Source organism: Chaetodon trifascialis, chromosome 11 (assembly GCF_039877785.1).
Source record: "Chaetodon trifascialis isolate fChaTrf1 chromosome 11, fChaTrf1.hap1, whole genome shotgun sequence".
Classification (NCBI taxonomy): domain Eukaryota; kingdom Metazoa; phylum Chordata; class Actinopteri; order Chaetodontiformes; family Chaetodontidae; genus Chaetodon; species Chaetodon trifascialis.
The window spans coordinates 8,313,749-8,333,545 of NC_092066.1; the positions used below are offsets into that span (position 1 = coordinate 8,313,749).

General features: G+C 41.4%; 1 protein-coding gene across 1 annotated transcript; it reads right to left on the minus strand.

Annotated features, from left to right (window-relative positions):
* Positions 1-2,741: 2,741 nt before the first annotated feature.
* LOC139338774 (MAM and LDL-receptor class A domain-containing protein 1) lies at positions 2,742-18,990 on the minus strand. Its single transcript, XM_070974036.1, has 27 exons — positions 18,963-18,990; positions 18,532-18,660; positions 18,135-18,263; positions 17,920-18,013; positions 17,582-17,771; positions 14,704-14,941; positions 13,749-14,017; positions 13,065-13,155; positions 12,548-12,688; positions 11,794-11,919; positions 11,008-11,141; positions 10,752-10,923; positions 10,232-10,351; positions 8,412-8,566; positions 8,226-8,321; positions 8,034-8,124; positions 7,791-7,910; positions 7,046-7,148; positions 6,811-6,961; positions 6,451-6,670; positions 5,560-5,572; positions 5,303-5,425; positions 4,845-4,974; positions 4,676-4,754; positions 3,314-3,439; positions 2,993-3,208; positions 2,742-2,890 (listed from the first exon to the last, which is right to left on the minus strand). The coding sequence occupies exons 1-27, from the start codon at positions 18,988-18,990 to the stop codon at positions 2,742-2,744; spliced, it is 3,633 nt and encodes a 1,210-aa protein (XP_070830137.1).
* Between the last annotated feature and the right edge of the window lie 807 nt (positions 18,991-19,797).

A 19,797-nucleotide genomic window follows, 5' to 3' on the forward strand; every position in this document is an offset into this window, starting at 1 on the left:
ATCCCGGGGTACTGCATGAAACTCATTTCACCTCACGGCCACCATTTTATATAATAAGTCAACATGTCAAAGGTCAGACAGCTGTATAATAATTTTCTATTGACACTATCTGGCACACAACGTCTTTCTCAATCAATGATCACATGACTAGTTTGGTGTCATTTTGCCCCTCATGTTCAACTTATCTCTTTCTCTCCAACATAACAGATTGAGACAGTCAACACCCTGCTTCAGTATCTAGTATCTTGCTAATGAATGCGCCTGTGCAAACATATAATTGTTATTGTAAGATGCTGTGCACTGCTAACACAGAAAAGTCAAAGCACTTGCACTGCAGGTCTCTCCAGCTTGTTTTAGATGGAAAACGTGAATGCAACCCGCAGCTCACCACAGCCATCCTCGTCCTCCCCCTGGGGGCAGTCTGGACGATAATCACACTGTAAGGCTGCCACAATGCACACTTTTCTGGCTGACCGCCAACAGAAAAACTCATTATCCTGCAACACCAAAGAAAGAGGAAAGTAGCTATGGATTATTTTCAGCAGGTTTACCGGGTTGTTTTATGAAATACTTTATGTTGCACAGAATTGCTTTTGCGGCCATGAGCTTGTTAAGACATGTAGTTTACCTGACAGGGGGAGACTGGTGCAGTTGAGGTGGAGGGCGTGGCTGGAGATGTAGGTGTGTTAGAGGGCGTGGCTGGAGATGTGGGTGTGTTAGAGGGCGTGGCTGGAGATGTGGGTGTGTTAGAGGGTGTGGCTGGAGATGTAGGTGTGTTAGAGGGTGTGGCTGGAGATGTAGGTGTGTTAGAGGGTGTGGCTGGAGACGTGGGTGTGTTAGAGGGTGTAGGCGGGGCAGAGGTGGGTGATGTGTCAGGCAGTTCGTTGTTATCAGGGTCAAAGACACACTCCCTGGAGAAAGAGATGTCATCCAGTGCAACAAGACCTCTCGGACCATCACCTTGCTCATATCTGAAGACAATCTGAGAAGGGAAGAAAACAACTGTCGCTTGGTGCTGAGCAGGTAGCACGGAGTTGGCTAATACTGTAGTCCTCTGTGAATTTGTCACTATGAGCAACACCTTTCACATGACATGTAGTCACTTCACCCACTATTCACATTAAAAAACTGATCAGAGCAGCTTTCCTGTTCTCTTTGCATGACAGAGTGAGAACATTTTCAGAAATAAGGCTCTGGCTAACTGAAGCTCTCTGTCCTCACTGACCTTGCTGCTGTCTGAGGAAGAGAACGTGACCTCTGCTCTCTGCCAGCTGTAGTTCTGTGAGTTTTCCCGGCGCCATAACACAGCGTCGTCACTACCAGACGGTAGCGTCCTGGACTGAGCTGTCAGTGTGGCTGCAGCATCATCCAGGCTGAAGAAGAAGAATCTCATCTACATGGATACAGTCAGAGTCATCACAGTGAAGCAATGTACAGAAAAGAAGGTGATAACTTTGGTGTTCCCTTCACTTTTCATCCAGCACCATCATTCATCGTGTTACAAATGTGAATGCAACACTTTGGTTTCTGACAGGCAGAGCAACAATCTCATGAGACTCACATGAGGCACACAGCCGCCTGCTGCCAGAGCTGAATTGTCTTGAATTTTTTTACATGCAACGCACAGTATAAGAAGTATAAGAAGACTCTGAAATGGCATATGCTATGTGCAAGTACGTATACTCACAGTGCAGTTGGAGGAGGGTAATAAAGTTCTGGAGAGAATCTCTGACGTATGGCTTTTCGCAGTCAGGTGAATCCCAGGAATGACATAGTGACCTGTATGAGGGATTTAGGTAATTTACTGGAGGGTGGTAGTATAGCATTACTGATTACAGAAGAATCTCAATGAGAGGACATCAACCACCTGCTGAGCAAAGCTATTCTAAGTCAAGCAGCTCAGAGAGTCTGATACCTGCTGCAGAGTTTTCGGTGTGATCCCTGGGAGGCCCACTTTTGGGCCAGGCATCCTGTCCCTTCTCACGTGTCCACTCTGCTCCAGGTGAGTCCACAGAACTTTCCGCCCAGGAACACAGGCCTTGCTCAAAGCTGCAACGCTCCATGACACCATGTTGCTCTACATTGTAATGGTTATCAGGTAACAGGCAGCAAGAGACAGATGAGTTACAAACTACTAACCAAGAACATTAACTGGCAATGTGTAGTTATTTTAATTAACAACTAATCTGCTGATTATTTTCATGATTAAACAATTGATCGGTCAGTCTACAAAACAGCAGAAAACATATTTTGTGTCCAACCAACAGTTCAAAATCCAAAGATTTTCAATTTATTCTACTATAAAATGAACAAATGCAGCTATTTCTCTAATGTGAGCAGCTGAAACCAGTAGATGTTTTCCATCATTTTTGTTTGAAAAATTACTTATACGATCAGAAAAAATACTTTGATTAATTTTCTTTCACTTTCGATTTGATTAATCAATTAATGGACTAATTGTTGCAGCTCAACAAGTGTGTAATACAGGAGTAAGTAGGATTGCATACTATTATGTTTTCACAAGCATAAATCATATGAATCAGGAATGACATTATTGTGAAAAAACCTTGAATGATAAATTACCCAACAGCAAAATATCAAAATTTTCTTAACACATACCGTTTTTAAGGGAAATTATGAAACAATGTTCAGGACTAGGGGAAGTACACTGGGAGCGGCAGTTTTGTGTGCAGGGACATTGCATATATGAATTTACTGCAACAGTGCATTCAGTAACATGTTCAACCAGTCAACACTTGTGATCGCTCACCGCAGCTGTTCTCATCAGTCCAGTCGCCACAGTCATCGCTGAAGTCACACACTCGGCTGTGCTCTACACATACACTGTTGTTGCACAAGAACATATTCTCTGGACAGAACGGCTGGGGCTCTGATAAAGACACCAAAAATATTTCATGAATGTAAATCAGCTTTAAAAAGAGGGCCAGCTGCAAAAAACATGCTGAAGTTTGCAGGGTGAGCGGTAGTCTACCAGGCAGGCTGCAGTTGGTGAAATCTATGTCATCAATGGCGATGTGTCCAGGCTTGATGAAGGTCCTGGAGGCTTCAAACAGGATGGTGAAGTCCTGAGGCACTCGACCGACTGTTACCTCACCGTGATGCCACAAATCTCCACGGTTACCAGAGAGCCACCACAGCATGGAGGTCGTAGAACCCTCCTTTAGCACCACAGTCAGCTCCTCCGAGTCTGTAAAGAGGATGCAGAAACATTCATGCTACGTATATGTATAAAGGGAGCAAGAGCATGTGATTTTAATGGCTGCACACATACGCTTTCACATGTAAAACATACCGTCTCCAAACATGTTGTAGTAGAAGTGTAGTGTGCAGGTGGTGCTGGCCTGTGTCATGGTGGGACTCTGCATGGAAGCAGGGCTCACCTGATCTCCTCGGTCAGACTTCACGGCCATGTACCAACCTGGAAGAATCAGATAAGAACCCCAGGAAAACCCAAAGCATTGCTCTTTATTCTTTCTATACACAGCCAGCAGTGCAAAACTATGGTGGCAGAAAATATTGAGACAGAGTGGAAAAGCAGAGGCTGGAGGTTTTATCAAGAGCAGCTTGAACATAACAAACCTGAAATGGAGATTAGTATAAATGCAGGTGTCTTTTGTGCTTTTCTTCTTGTTGTGCTCTGAGGGACTGATTATTTTGGTTCGGAAGCACCATAATTTGTGGATTTACCCCCTTCTTTAAAGCCTTTTTCAGAGATTTAGTCAACATAAGGACATGTGGTGCTTACGGATGGTGGTGCTGAATAAAAATTTGCATTATAATATTAGGTGTGATGGCAGTTGAACTGAGAGCATAATTCAATACCAAAACACAGAGGAGCAGATTTCATGTTTAGCATTAGCTTTAAAATCAAGGAAGCCCAAGCGTGGGCAAAACAAGGATGGGGATGTAGAAACTGTGGGTAACACTACCCATAGACAGCAGTGGTACCATACTTATTGTAAAAGGGGAAACAGAAGAGGAATCTCACTTCCATATTCAGCTTCTTTTAGCCTTTGCAAAAGGCACCTTATTATAATTCCTAAAACATCTTTTTATGATCAATATTGGAAACAAGATGAAGAAAAATGAACTCTTGTTGCTTCCATCTTAAAAGTGGGTTGTAATAATGAAGGGTAATTTGAGCATTCTATGCACACAGATTGCTTTTGCTGTTGTATTTATTTGATTGCAGTGGAGCTGCAACAATTCTGGCAACCTCTGACTTCTATTGCTGCCAAGACAAGAGGAAAGCCATGGATTGGAATCTGTATAGCCTGAGAGAGTCACTGTGATCAGTCACTGTGCTCTGCACAGCTGTAACACAGTCAGGATGTTCGGAACATATCCCGTCATTAATGAAGGCAGTATAAGAGGGGTTAGTGTGTAGGCTCACCCAGTTCAGTGCCCACTGTGTGGTCCACAGACGGTCCGGAGGTCTCAGATGTATTCCTTCCTCTCATCCACTGAGACTGGCCAACACTGATGTCCTCCCAGTCACATGTGCCATTTTCAAAAGAACATCCCACAAAACCCAAACTTGTTTCATTTACTACAAGATAAAGAAAATGGCTTTATTTATTATTTATTTCATTTGCATCAAACACATTTGATGTGTAGTTTTAATAAACTATAGAAACAAAAACATTGTCAGTACCTTGACAAAGGCCTGGTGTGACACTGATGTCATCAATAGCAATAAATCCTATGTTGTTAGCTTCTGCTTCGATCAGCAGCTGAACATGAGATCATTAAGAGTATCAATGAATATTATATATCTTGCTGTTATTATCATTAGTTCTAGCACAGAGCCTGTTTTGGGTTACCTGGAAAGGTTCATTCCTCTCGACAGACTGAGAGAACCTGGTCCAGTCGTGTCCGCTGCTGTCACTGTTGAACATCAGATCCTCCTCAGAGGGCCCTGATCGCATGTGCACTTTCAATGTGCCCGAGTCGCTGTCAAACAACAGACAAATGTCATGTTTTTGTTTCATTGTGGATTAGACTCTGCATGGATCCTAATGTCAGGTTCTTGCCTGTTTTTTTGGTAAAAACTGATCTGAGGTCTTTTTCATACTACAGGTTTATGCAAAAAGTGAACTCTGCCACAGAACATTCTTCGTCTTGCACGCAGTGGAGCAGGTGATTCATGCCTAAATGACATTTGTGCACACTTCCTGAGGAAGTCAATGAGGAAACTTAAGAGGATAAAGTGCATCCTCTGCATTGTCACATACTGTATGGTGTGAAAATGGTGGTGATTTGTAACTTCTCTTTTGCTGACCTGTTGTTCATACGGTACCATAAGGTGAGACAGGAGGTGGCATCTTTCGGTTGGATCCATTCTGACAATACCTGTGCTACACTGCTGTCGCTCCGGTGAATGACGAGCTCAACAAGAACCAACCTGAATGCAAAAATGAGGATACGGATCAAATTACAGACTTCTCACTTTCATTGCAAACAATCAGTTGTGAAAGCAATGTCGTCAATGTTAATTAGAGAAAGATGTTCATTTTTAATGACTGAAGCTCTACGAACTGAAATAACAAAACTGTGGCACAAGGAGGAGGATGTCAGCAACAGGACATAAGTCAGGGATAAAAAGAGAAGTTAATCAGTAACAGTCAGTGTCAGTTAAACAGCAACTACAGTGGCTCACACCTCATAAACTGCAACATTTGCAACTGTTGAGCCAATTCGTCAGCGAACTTTCTATTCATGAGGTTTGTCACATTGTCAAATGAGAAACAAAGATGTGATCTGTGTCTTGATGCATGAATAGTGTCCTTGACTTTGGTCACATTCATTGTGCTGGAGTTGTATTTTCAACAAATTAAAATAATACCTCTCATCGTTTTGTGCCCCCCAGTTATTGGCACCCTTAAAGGTGCTGTCACAGCTGAAGGTGGAATTTTACAGCAGCAATAATTTGTTTGTTTTGGCCACTTGGGGGCTGTGTAACAAGCTGTAAACAACTTAAGTTTAACTTCAGCTTAAAGTTATTCTGGTGAATGTGTGGATATGGAGCATCGTTTGGAGCATTTGCGGTCGTGTTTCTGGTCACTTGATGAATTGCTGGAATGAACTTACATTTGGGTTTGGGTGACAATCCTTTATGGGTTTGTCATTACCCCTCTTTCACATAGTCATTTGACCTTTTAACATAAAATAATGATTAGTGCAGCTTTACAGTCATCCACCAGAATTTAAATCATTACCAACAAATTCACTACTTGTACTCCTAAGATGCTGTTGGGTACATTGTCAAGACTTCTTTGTTGATTTGTTTGTCTTGAAAGATTATTTTACTGGGGCTCAGTCATACATATAATGGGGACATCCTTCCCTATGAGTGGGATATCTAGGATTTCTACCCCAGTGGCACATTCATGTTTATTTTATTATACAGAAGTATATATAAGGTTGTACCCTCAGGGGTCTGAGTGGTGTGGTCTGTTGGTGGACCCTGGAAGCCCCCACGGGCCAGCACCCAGTCATGTCCATCTTCTTTGGGGATGTTGACCCAGGTGCACTGTCCGGACTCAAAGTCACAGCTGCCGGGAGGACTGCAGCCCCCACTCCTCATAGAAATATCATCTAATCTCACTGTAGAATTAGTGCCTGGTACATGAACTGCCTTAAACGCCACCTGGTGAAAGACATGAAGCATTTTTATAGGAAGCTGCCTAACAATGAATGAAAAGCAAGCAGTTTGATTTCTCACTACAAAGGAGACAGTTTGTTTGGCAGAGAGAGTGAAGACAAGGTGCACTGTAAAAAACAGCTTACACGGAATTTTGGAGGGGAAGACACAGTGACCTCTGCCACCTCCCAGCCTAAAGAGGCCTCTCCAGATCTCTGCCAAAGTGCATGACCCAGCTCTTCACTCCGTAGCACATGCACAGCAAGGATGTCAGAAGACCCCGCAGGAAACCAGTACCTGAAGAAATATAGGAGATACACAAACATTAAAAACGGCACCAAACAACAGCGTATAAATGTGTGCTGGCAGGACTGGACTCACCAGAAGCGTACACATATCTCTGTAGGTGAGGTAAACTCAGGTGTGAGTAGCTGAGCTACTTCAGTCTCCGTTGAGTTTGATTTCATCACAGTTGTGTAGAAACCTACAGCAAGGAGTGAGTTAGAGCTGCTTCAAATGCAGCCAGGTTTTAATGTTTTTGCTCAATTTGCTCTGTATATTCTGCTTTAAAAGATGCAATATGTAAGAAACGACCTCCTATTGAATTCATACTCCAAAGACATACATGGCGGAATATCACTAAAGTAACCGCTAACTGCTGCTAACTGTATTCCCTTTATGACTGTTGCTGCCATTAGCTAGTTAGCTGTGCAGCTAGCCAGACTACCGGGGGAATGTTTGCATTTACATTTCTAGCACAGGAGCTTTGGACCGCCAGAGGGACGAGGTTGCAGGTTTTACAGGTGGACACATTCTCAGGATTATGCGAAATCATTGCGGTCAGCTCAAATAATCGTGAGCACCAATCGTGGGCTCCTAAACAATCATTGTTTCATGAACATCCTTTTGGAGACATACACATAAAGCTATCCAATCTTTGACAAAAAAGAAGCACAAGTCAGAAAATGTTTCATGTTGTGACACAGCCCCCAGGTTCAGTTCATGACTACTGACTGACTTTCATTATAATCTTCATTCGGTTGTGGTGGGACCACGATTGCTCTGCTCTTTTAATCATGTATTCTCAGCAGGAAGTTGGTTGGCACAACGACAGTTTTCTGCTCACCATTTTCAGTCCCATAGGTGTGATCGACCTCATATTCTGTCCCTCTCTCACGAACCCAGCGACCACTGTGACTGACGTCGTTCTCAAAGTCACACAAGCTGGATTCGAATCCACACACGTCTGAAATGGTGTTTAAAAAAAAAAAAAAGTTAGAGATGGAAAAAGTTAAATTGTAATAATCTCAAGTATGGTTTGACTTCCTGTGAACATCAGGTAATGGTGGGTCTGTGTGAGTGTGTGTACCCTGATTACTGCAGGCCCCGTCCCTCACTGTAATGTCATCAAGGGCAATGAATCCTTCACTGTTTGTGTTTCTATGGCCAGTGAACATTACCTGTGGACAAACACATTCAGCACATCAGATTTTTTTTAACTCTTAAATATTGATATCCGCACTTAGTGCAAGCATAAATAAGTGGTTGAGTTAAAATTTACCTGCATTGTGTTGTTCTTGCTGATGGTTACTTGTGCATTAATCCATTCTGGATCCTGAGTCCCACGGCGAGTCCAGATTAACTCTTCAGAAGATTTCTAGGACACAGAAAGTCATTTATAACTGAAAAATGAGGCAAGCGCAGCCTGTAACAGATGGTTTGAAATAGTATGAACTGAGATACATACTGTCTCAACCAGCAGATCCAGGGTGGATACTGAAGGTCCGAGCATGTGGTACCAGAATCCGACACAGATATGTGACGTACGAGTACTAACAGGAACAGAGACCACTGCTCTCTCCCGATCCTTCGATCCAGATCCATTCAACAGTAAGAAGAAACCTTTGAAGACAAAGAAAACAGAGACACTGCCAGACAAGTCACTGAACACAACACAACACTAGAGGTGAGGCAGTGCCTCTATTCAACTCAGCTGTAGTTAGTTTTCTTAATACTGACATCTGCAGTATAAGCCAACTTTATATGGTTTGGAACAGCAATACAAAACTGATAATGTGAGGGGCAGCAGCTATTATTTTCATTATCTGTTACAAATTTGATTTCATTGTTGATCATTTTAGTCTCTTAAAGCTGCAGTAGGTAAGGCCGAGAAGAGAGCAGACTTAGCCTGAAAATTTGAACCAACACAAGTTTCATGTCACTCCCCTCCCTCTCCGCTACACTCATGCCCTGCCTCCAAGCCCCTCCTTCCTGCGGTGTCTGCACAGCTGCCGTGACAACCAGTAATGTTAGAAACAAGCAAACTCTGCCCAGCGGCTACATCACAGTCGCTAATACACAGTATGCGCTGTGGAGTGTTACTGCAACAATTACCATGTTAGCTTTATGGTTATTTGTTGTCTTAGCCATATATGCTGTTGTTGGCAGCGGCAGTATGGGCAGTTTCTCCTTTGCAGGTGACTGTTGCTCCGCCATAGCTTTCACTAGCTTCCTGACGTCGCTCACAGAGATGTTTGACTGAGCGGCAGCCGGCAGCATGAGCGGAGGGAGGGGGCGGTTCGCAGCTTGTCTGAGTAGTGATTGACAGATGTCAGACACTCCCTCAGATGCTCCTCTGGCTCTGATTGGTTGTTTTGTGTCGGGCGTGGTGGATTCTTGCAAATCACAGTAGGAGCAGTAGGTGGGACCAGTGGAGCTGTTTTTTTTTTGTTTGTTTTTTACCATTTCCTTTCTTAAGTTTCCTTTGAACATAATAGCATCCATGTGCCTCTGTCGAAAGCCATCCATTGTCGCCTGGTTTTGACAAGGAGGTGGTGGAGAATTCGCATTTGCCGTGTGTTTGGCCATCAAGTGACACTTCAGACTGGATGTGCTATGTTGATAATTCAGTTCACACCAACAATACACACAGATAACTCTGATTTTGTCAGTCAACCCATCTGGCAACTTATTGATACTAAACTTTCCATTCAGAATCTTGTTCACATCCAATTCAGTGTTTCGCACTTGACATCCACACAAACCAGTAGCCTACTCTCTTACAGCTAGCAAGCAGGCAAGACCAAACAAATGTGTGGGGCGTGCCTATTGTTTTGTTTCCGGTTTACAACCAGCTCTTGAAGTTTTTCTTAGGTTACTAGCAGTGGCCACAGCTTATAAAAAACTACAAGTTCACTAGCTCACAAAGAACATTAATCTTGCGATAAAAAAAATGATGCCGTTAAAACTGATTTGCGTTAAAGCGTTAATAACGCAATATTTCTGACAGCACTAATTTTTACATTTGAGGAGGTGGCATAAGCAAATTATTGATTACATTTCTGGTGGTGTTTCTGTATCTACACTAACTCACAGACAGAACAAAAACACACAGACAGTACAATGATCACACAGACTACTGATGCTCTTTACAAACCCACCTTCGCCACCTTCCATGTGTTTAGGTCAAGTTTTTTTTCGCAGTTACTCCTTGTGTTGGTGCTTTTACTAAGGTTATGATAATTTGGCAGATGATGATTATGATAAGGTATCATCAGTACTCAATACCTTGGTTATTTCCAACAGTGTGATCATACTGAGGTCCATCCCATGGCTGCTCCACATGAAGTCCACTACTGTGAATCCAGTTCAAATCATCACTGACCTCCTGGACCCAACTACACAGCCCTGTTACACAAGACAAACTGAAATCTTAAAATACTGTATTTGCAACATAGCTAGTGGGATAAATAAACAGTTGACCATTTACTCGAAAGTATGCAAAGATCCAAATGAAAATGCAGTTTTCTTCTGATTTTCTATCTTTATATGATCTGTTTTAGTTTGCTGCCTTATAAATAAAGGCTGTAAATAAAGATTAGAAGTCAAATATCCACAAAACAATCGAAAGGAAGTTCACATCAATAGATATATTCAGGAGAAGTCTAAATTAGGCCACTGTAGCTACAACAACAACCTGTGATTTGCAGTAATCGTGTGGCTGGAGGTTTCATTTTGTAATTCTCCTGAGGCAGCCACAATATTTTTGTGAGTACTAAAGAAATGCATTCACAATCCACAGTGTCACCTTGCTCAAAAGTGCAGTCCATGGCGGAGGAAGGAGCACTGGTGGTCACAGTTGCAGGGTTTGGTGTGGTGGTTGGGATACTGTCATCACAGGACCTGTCCCTCATGATGTGGATGTCATCCAGGGAGAAACTTTCTGCCATTTCGTTTGGCAACTGGGCTTGTAAAATAATCTGTGATGACGGATGATAGTTCATTTAGAACTGGTTTACTCAAGAGCAGCATTTATCAGGGTCTATTACTGTATGAAATGACACCTGGTGAGGCCCTGATGCACTGTAGTCCACCCTGGCTTGGATCCATGTGCCATTCAAGTATCCAGTTGAATTCCACACAGGACGCAGTCCAGCAGTCTCCTTCACAAACACTGTCAGTGTAATGACTGTGGGCACTGAAGCAACAAAACTCTTCATCAAAAGACTGAAATATACATTTTCTGACAGGTTCTGAGAATGTTCCTCCTTCTTGATGATTCAATCAGACACAGAGATAAGACGATTAGGAATTTGTATTGTACAGTTTGATCTGTAATGAAGTGGGCACATCAGAGCACCACTGCATCACCAGAAGACCTCTCAGAGATAAGACCTCATGCTGGTATTCACATCTTTGTATCTGTAAGCCTTTTTATGTGTATGTATATGTACTATATGTAACACATGTAAAAGTAAATGGCAATGCAGCATCACTGGTTCTCACATCCTATTAAACTCTACCTTGATTAAATGTGTCTGTGTGTTTTGCATGTTCTCCATGCTGTTGCTATCTTAGCAAAGATGCTCCTGTAAAGTAGTTTTCTGGAGATTTGCAAATCAAAAAAAAATCCAACTGAAATATTAAGTTTTTCTCGTCTGTCTTACATTTTGCTGCGGCTCAAACAACATTTGCAGCAAATTATCATGTGTCCATATGAACTATGCATTGAAATATAGCTTTACAATTTATCTCAAAGAGATGTCAAAAACATTGACTTTCAAACCAAATTTAATCATGTTATAATGATGAAGACAGCTTACTGACACAGTAGAGAAGACTGCACTCACCTTTGCTTAACCAGCCCTTGCTGTGGTGCCACAACTCCAGACAGGCTTGGTCTACTGCCTCCATCGTCTCACTCTCCAGCTGAGCTACACTTCCAGACTTAGCAGGCATGAAAATTGCAAAGTGGCCTATCGAGACAAAAACATAAAATATCCAGGATAACTGTTTTCCAGCAGCACCCTGCACAGGTGCATAACTCCACATTCATTGTGACTACAGTATATTCAGTCACCTGAAGTCTGAAAAACTCCAGTAATCACGAAACAGATATTTTAGTTAATGAAAAGCAGCATCTTACACATTTGCCTATTAAAGTATTTAAAGATCGACTGAATAATATTTAAAGGATAGATTCACACTTTTCAAGTCTGACATATAAGAAATAGTCAGGTGCCCATGCGATCACTGCAGCAGGTTGTGCATGTTGTGATCATCCTCCTGCTCATACTGGCCATTCAGAGTCAGTCAGTCAATGATGAGGTACAGGATCTACAGCCCTGTGCAAAAATCTATTTAAACACCGATTTGAAGTTAATATGAAGCTAAAGCAGTAATGGCCAGAATGAACAGGAAGGATGATTGTAGCAACCAGATGTGCTCTCTGACCAGAAGTGCCACCTGACAGACTAGAAACATTGTGAACCTGTATTTTAAGTTAAAGTAATCTGTCTCTGCTTCTTCTGTCTAAAGAACAGTGCTCCAGAGTGTCACACTCGTTATGATGCCAGTAGTTATTGTATATATGTGATGACTTACCCAAAGCAGAATTTGTGGAGGCATCCTTTTCTGGAACTAGCTGACCATCACCCTCACCTGAGAACCAGTCCCAGTCCACTCCGTACTCTGCTGGAGGATTGTTCACCCAACCACAGTAGTCCATTTCAAAGTCACAAAAACCTGCAAGGGATGACCCAGACACACATATAGTCTGCAATCATACAGTATCTCACAAAAGTACTCACTTTTGTTGCCAGCGGTTTAGACAGTAATGCCTGTGTGTTGAGTTATTTTGTTTGAGGGCACAGCAAATTTACAGTTATACAAGCTGTACCCTGACTACTTAACATTGTATCAAAGTGGCATGTCTTCAGTATTATCCCATGAAAAGATATAAAACATTAACAAAAATGTGAGGGATGTACTCACTTTTGTGAGATACTGTACATGCACACATTGAGTACAACCCCTCGCCCAAACACAAACACACTCGTTTTCATCTTTCATGCGTTTTCTTTTCCAACATTAAAGTTTGAAGATTACAGCAGCCACTAACCTGGCGGGGGACAGGCACCATTCAGGACAATGAGATCGTCAATGGCAATGTCTCTCCTTGGTCCATTTCCAACCACTGCCTCAAAAGTCACCTATCAGAATGAAAAATCTCAAATTATAAGTTGACCCATGTTATTTCTGTGTAGCTTCAGTGAATTTGGTGTCAGCAAGTTGGTTGACTCCAACCAACGAGCTGGTTCAGGGGCAACAAAAGACTGGGAAAGTTGTGTTTCCACAGCCACGTATGTCTTTGCTAAGCTGCAGCAGAGGAATACGTTAGTATTTCATACTAAATTGACTCTTCACCCATTTGATTTGTCTGAGAGCGCTGAACTTCACATTAGCTTCAAAATTTCTGCACAGAATGAGGACCTTGGATTTTGTGTACCATCACTTACACTGAAACTGCTTTAAGAGGGGATCTCTTTGCAGCCAGTGTGGACAGGAGGAACAATTAAAACCAACAGTACGTTCAATTGTCTTTGTGATTACACTGTTATTGAATTGATGTGGCCACAATGACAGTATTGTATGTCACTACATACAATTGACTGTAAAAAATATAATGTCCACATGCATCTGTTTAATGGCAACGTCCTTTTAGTAAGTAAACTTTATTAATGGTGCACTTTTCAAAGCTGCAGTTATAGAAGGATGAAACTGAAGAGATGAAAAATCACAAAACCTGATAGGGGGTATCGGGACTGTCAAGCGTCACTCTTCCATGCCTCCAATGCTTCCCCTGATCTCCACTTCTGGTCCAGAGCTTGGCAGAGCGTCTCTTGCTGTCAGGGCTTTGAAGGTAAATGCTTAGTTCCCCCACTTCACTTCCCTCCATGTAGTACCAGAATATCAGACATTCCCCGTCAGGAGGGGTGGGCTCCATCACTGCAGTCATCACTGCACATCTGGACCGCACGGGGTGACTCCACAACTGGGCACTCAGGTAATAACCTACACATGAGGGACAGTTATGCGCATGCTGGCTTTCTATGAGAGTGTGTGTTTGTATACAGTATGTAAGTTTGTTTATATGCTGTTTTTAATAGCATGAGATCACGTGCCATTGTCAGCAGTGACTAAATTGATCATTTATTGCATCATTTTCAAGACAGGGTACATTTATAAACAAAGTCCATCATCTCTCTTGAACACTGTCCTTTCAATTTTTCATTTTGTTGCTCAGACTTCCTTCAACTGATGTGTTGTTTTCTAATAAAAGAATATAACCTCCAACTTGGTAATAAGCAATTCATAACTTTTTAGAAAAAATATTGTCTTTTCAAAATATGCATCCTTAATATATGAATTCATGTAAAGTGTATCTGTTTTTCAGGTTAAAAACTCGAGCCAATTTGAGACTGGTAGTGCCTGATGTCACACTTAACAGGCAGACCAGTAGAGCCCAATGTGTAGTCTAGTCAGCCCTAAGCCCAGTTTTTCCATTTTCTTTGCTTGGAGGAACTCAAAGCCTGGGCAAACATCCAAGAACCGACATGAGATAAACCAATACGCTGATGACTCGTGATTATATTTAGCTATAAAGGGAGCAAAAGCATGTCCTCTCTCTGGTTCTGACATGACATTAAGAATTCACAGCACATCAGTCTGCTGAGACTGTATCTCAAGGAGTAGCAAACCTTGATCTGTCCCCAGAGTGTGATCTGTGGCAGGTCCTGAAGAGTTGGCTGGCTGGGCCGTCCCTGTGATCCGGCTCCAGCTGAAGTTTGCCGATGGCTGGGGCAACAGACCACAGAGGGAGCCCTGGAAGGTGCACTCCCTCTCAGCTGGACAAGAGCCAGACTCACTGCTGGACACCATTATGTTATCAATGGCTATGTAGCCTTGTACTCCACCCAACACCGCTTCTATAATAAACTGGAGAACAACACAAATTAATTGAACTGTGGGTTTTATGATGGCAAAGAGTTTAACCTTATCATGAAACACATTTATTGATGAAAAACAAAACCAAATGTACTGCAAGTGCATTGAAGCTTACTCTTTATTAGACTTCAATAACAATTAAAAGAAAACGGTAATACATTATTAGCAGGAAGAAACAGTGAGGGAGAAACAGCTTAAATTCTTGGCTATCATCGTCTTCATAACTGCTCTATATGATATCGTTCTTTACAGGAAATTAAATGTCTTATTATTCTAAAAAATCCTCTGAAAATCTTTGCTGTGATCAGCAGAGGAAAATACACAAAGGAAGCTAAAAGAATACCTGGATTGGTTTGTCACTGTTAAAGGTAAGATCAGCAAATCTCCATTTGTTTCCCTGAGTGCCGCTTCTCATCCAAACAACCGTCTCATCTTCACCCGAATGCTTTGCAATAAACTTCAACGAACCTGACAGTAATATCAACATCAATAATATCCACGGAACTTGTGCATTTGAGAAATGTATGTGTATTGAAGACAAAATGCTAAATTTGGGGTATTAAAAAGCACTGTAAAGTAGCTTGAGCCACGTACCGATGCTGCTGCCAAATATGTAGTACGAGAAGCTCACACATATGACTTGACCTGCAGGTTGAGGGAAGCTGATGAGTCTGGCTGCTGATGAGACATCTGTGTCCGTATCAGCACTTACGAGCATGTAGTAGCCTGCGGAGGAAGAAAGAAAAAGCGCAAAAATAATCAGAAATGTTTATTTTCTAAATAAATACAAATTCAATCATATATGACATCAAAAATATTTTGTCAACAGCATTTTGTATTAGAGAATGACTGTACCTAAAGCAAATTATATAACCGAATATACACTTTTTCTCTGAGATGTCACAGTAGTCTTCATTAGCTACTGTTGAAATAATTAGCTGTCATGTGTTTGTGCTTATCTGGCACATTGTTTACCTTTATTTGAACCATTTATTGTTATTATTAACAGGTTTGTGTTGTTATTGATTTGGTTGGGCTGCATTAAGATCAGCTGCTTGTTTTATTTATCTTCTTTTTTGTCTCGCTTTCATGGTTCTATTTTGACATCTTTCAGTGTGTGGACCTCTGGAAGATTAGCAGCTGCTATGACAGAAACTGGTGGGGATTCAATCAATAAAATAAACAACAATAAAAAGAACATGCTCATGTGCTGTGCTGAGTTGATTACAAGGCTGGAACTGCTGCAGAAGGCTCCAGGCTCACTATGTGGCAATTAGGCTGTGCAAATTTAACACTGTAAGCACCACTAATTCACATTATACACTGGAATGATATTAATACCTGCATTATTTCATAGCACTGAGTCTTGCAGAGTGACCCTAAATGAAAATAAAGTTAAGAGGCCTTTGTGCTTACAGGGGACATTTTACAAAAAAGTCCTTAATCAAGGTCAATCAATTGCTAACGCTAAATTCTTACTTACTGTCAATGAGATACTCACCATCCCCAGGTGGATTATTAAAAGGATTACTTTTTTCCCACAAAAAGCTGGCAGTGTAGTCATTATACCATGAACAGGTGTCCTTTTCAAAATCACATGAGAGTTGGTCTGATCCTGCAGGGACATCTCCCTCTACACAGTTCTCAAAGCAGATATCATCCAACATAACGTCCTTGGTTTCCAAAAATGAAAGCTGGTATGACAACAGCAGCTGTGAAAAGGGGAGTGTTTTACTCTGTTTGTTCTGAACATCAATATCCAAAATGACTTGCCTTCTTTTTGAACCTTTAAAGGAGCAAAACTGGTGAAAGAAATGAAAAATCTGCCCCTTGTGCCCACCCCATGCCCTCCACTCACTACTGAGGAGTATGTACAAGGTTAAAGTCATGTTAAGTTATGTAATTAATCCAAAGGTGCTTTATTGATGCTCCAGGGGGATATTAGTTTTTATGTATGTACAGGAAACAGAGCAGATAAAGAACCAATAAAATTTAGAGGGTCAATAAAAATTTAGAGACATACACTGTGAATCTAAATTAAATTAGAGCTTCAAGCTCTGTCAAGATAGACAGCAGATGCTAAAACTATTTTAAAAATTAGACCATACTTCTTCCTCTTGATCAGGGGTATTCAAAGTCTGACATTCTGGGGCCCCCCCATCAAACAAACTCACGACAGTGTGGGACATCTTGAGCGATGTGATGATCTTCTTCCATGATTTCTAAGCAGATTGATGGACATTTATTTGCCATGGACAGATGGCATAATGATATCCTCATAGAGAGCAAATCTGAATCTGAAAATATGTGGACTGTGTCATCTACGTGTGCACAGAGTTGACTCAGTTATGACACTGCAAAGGAGTACAACTTTTGAAATAAGTTCTGGGTATCAAGGGTTTTAAAGTACCTTGTTTACCTGCATGAGCTGTGTGTCACAGCCACTGCTGCAGCTGTATGTGGAAAAGCGGCTGAATCAGTGGCCCAAATGACAATGACTGACTACTGGTTGTCTCTCCCTCTGTACTCGCTGTACCTCACAGTTTGACAGCCTCTACTCTGAGTAAACAGTTTTAGATTACTAAAGTATGTCTGTGTACAGCCTAAGAGCACTCAGCGTACTTCACTTACCTTGTATCCTCCTGGCTGATTACCGAGGAAGGCTGTGGCTTTCTCCCAACCATCTGTCTTAATTTTAGAAAAACGCAGCACGGGATTCTTATCAGTGCCTCTGACCATTGTTACGTCAAAGTATGATGATGATGATGATGATGATGATGATGATGATGATGATGTGCTATCATAAATATGGTACCAGAAGCTGAAACACATTGAGAGTCAAATCACAAAAACAGGCAACGGCTAGCACAGGACATACAACAAATTCAAGCGAAGTCATTCACATGAAGCGTCAGAAAAGAACATCTACATGTAAAACACATAAAAAAATGCACAAATTGTTTTAGTACCTGAGCTGGCATCCCAGAGCTGCCTGCTTTTCAACAGAATACTCCAGTGTAGCTGTGGAACCACTTTGTTCATCATCTATATGCATGACATGTCCTGCATCCAGCAGACAAATATCCAATAATAAGATTATGATCACATGCTAGATCTTCCATTTTAAATGAATTATCAACAAAGTAGTGACACAAATGGAACATGACTAAAGGTTAATATCTACCCGTTGCACTTCCTGTGGTATGATCCACTCCAGGTATCGAGGTGATGTTGGCCATCTGCCGTTTCCAGCTGTAGGAGGAAGAGCTGCTGTCATTCCAACCACAGGAGTGATGCTCAAAGTCACACGATCCTTAATGGGGAGGGGGGCCATGGAGTAAAAAAAAAAAAAAAAACGGAGTCAGAAAGAACTGAAATTGACAGATTTAGTGAAATAACCTAAAAGCATTCTTGTTCCAAGTGTTATTTTGTTTATTCTGTTTTGTTTTACTACTTGTATTATATCTCCTATTTGTTTGACTACATTGATAAAAGGTCTGATGTTGTTTGGTGACACATAGTTAAAAAATAAAGTTAACTTAGACTTAATTTGACAATGTTTTCCTGAACTGTCAACATACCACAAAACACCTTGTCTGTGCCATTTGCACAGTCCGTCTTGAAATCACAGACGGACGCAGCTGGAAGACGTTCTCCAGATGTGCAGTTAAAGTCCCCATCAAGACAAGAGGACACAATGACCAACAACACTGTAAAGAGAGGTTTATTAAAATGAGATAAGAAGAGAAGAATCTGAGGGGGAAATGTGACCATATCTTTGATTTCCATCACCGGCAATCTTTCTGTTTCCATTGCTCCAACATCTTAAAGCTTACAGATAACACATAAACACGTACAGACATTCCACAATCACACGCACGTTTTCTAAACACCATTGACACTGCACAACTCAAGTGACGTCGCCCTCATCTTTACACCCTCATCTAACCAGCAAGCACATTAAATAATGTACACGACCTCAATGATAAATGATATTTATGAAGACTCTTACCTGGCACCAGAACAAACGCCTGCTTCATGACTGATGAAAAAGGACGAAGAAAAGAAAATCCAAAGCAAAGGCAGGATCCTTAAAGCATGATTGCTACCCAGCAAACCCTCTGAATGCCTGTATAACTGGAGTGCAACTTTTACTACAACAATCAAGCTAAGGATGTGCGTCCTTATCGGTAAACCTTAGCTTAAAGTCCAGCATGTCCTGAGTGAACTGCATCCCATTTCCGTTGCTTGTCTTTATGACCCTCATTGCATGCCTCACGTCTGTTACTTTGGCACAGCAGAGCTCTGATGTCCAACTACATAATTTTATGTACTGCAAGTTCTCCAGATGATGCACAGATCCAGATTTTTGAAGTATTTAGTCTTGTTGGTAAATATTAATGTGGGTAAACTTTGGCCTTCAATTAAAAGCATCAACCTCATCATGAAGTGAATATCAGCTAAAAGCATACGGAGGAGCATCAGTTTGGATTTTTTTTAACAAAAAAAAACAAAACAAAACAAAACAAAAAACTCAAGTTATTTCAAACATATAGCACTAGCTAAACATATGTTATGATTTCACCACAAACATTTATATTAATCTTATGGAGGATCAGCTCTCATTTCTGTCAAATAAGGCTGCTTATCCTGTAAAGTACTGTATGTGTTAAAGGCCAAGTTATGCTGATCTTATCTGACTTATCTGTGAGATAAAAATACCAGGAGACTCGGTGCTGTAGTTGCAGAAAGCGAGGTCAGCAAGAAAAACAGTCGAGGAAGTAGGAATTAATTTCCACTTAAACAGCCATCAAACAATTTAGGTGCTAGAGTTGTAAAGTAAGGAC

Coding starts and splice junctions, on each gene's coding strand:
- LOC139338774 (XM_070974036.1), bottom strand. CDS start 18,990: ATGAAGCAGGCGTTTGTTCTGGTGCCAG. Junction 11,920..12,547: donor CTCCACAAATTCTGCTTTGG/GTAAGTCATCAC, acceptor TTGTCTCGATAG/GCCACTTTGCAATTTTCATG. Junction 7,911..8,033: donor CGGGGCCTGCAGTAATCAGG/GTACACACACTC, acceptor ACACCATTTCAG/ACGTGTGTGGATTCGAATCC.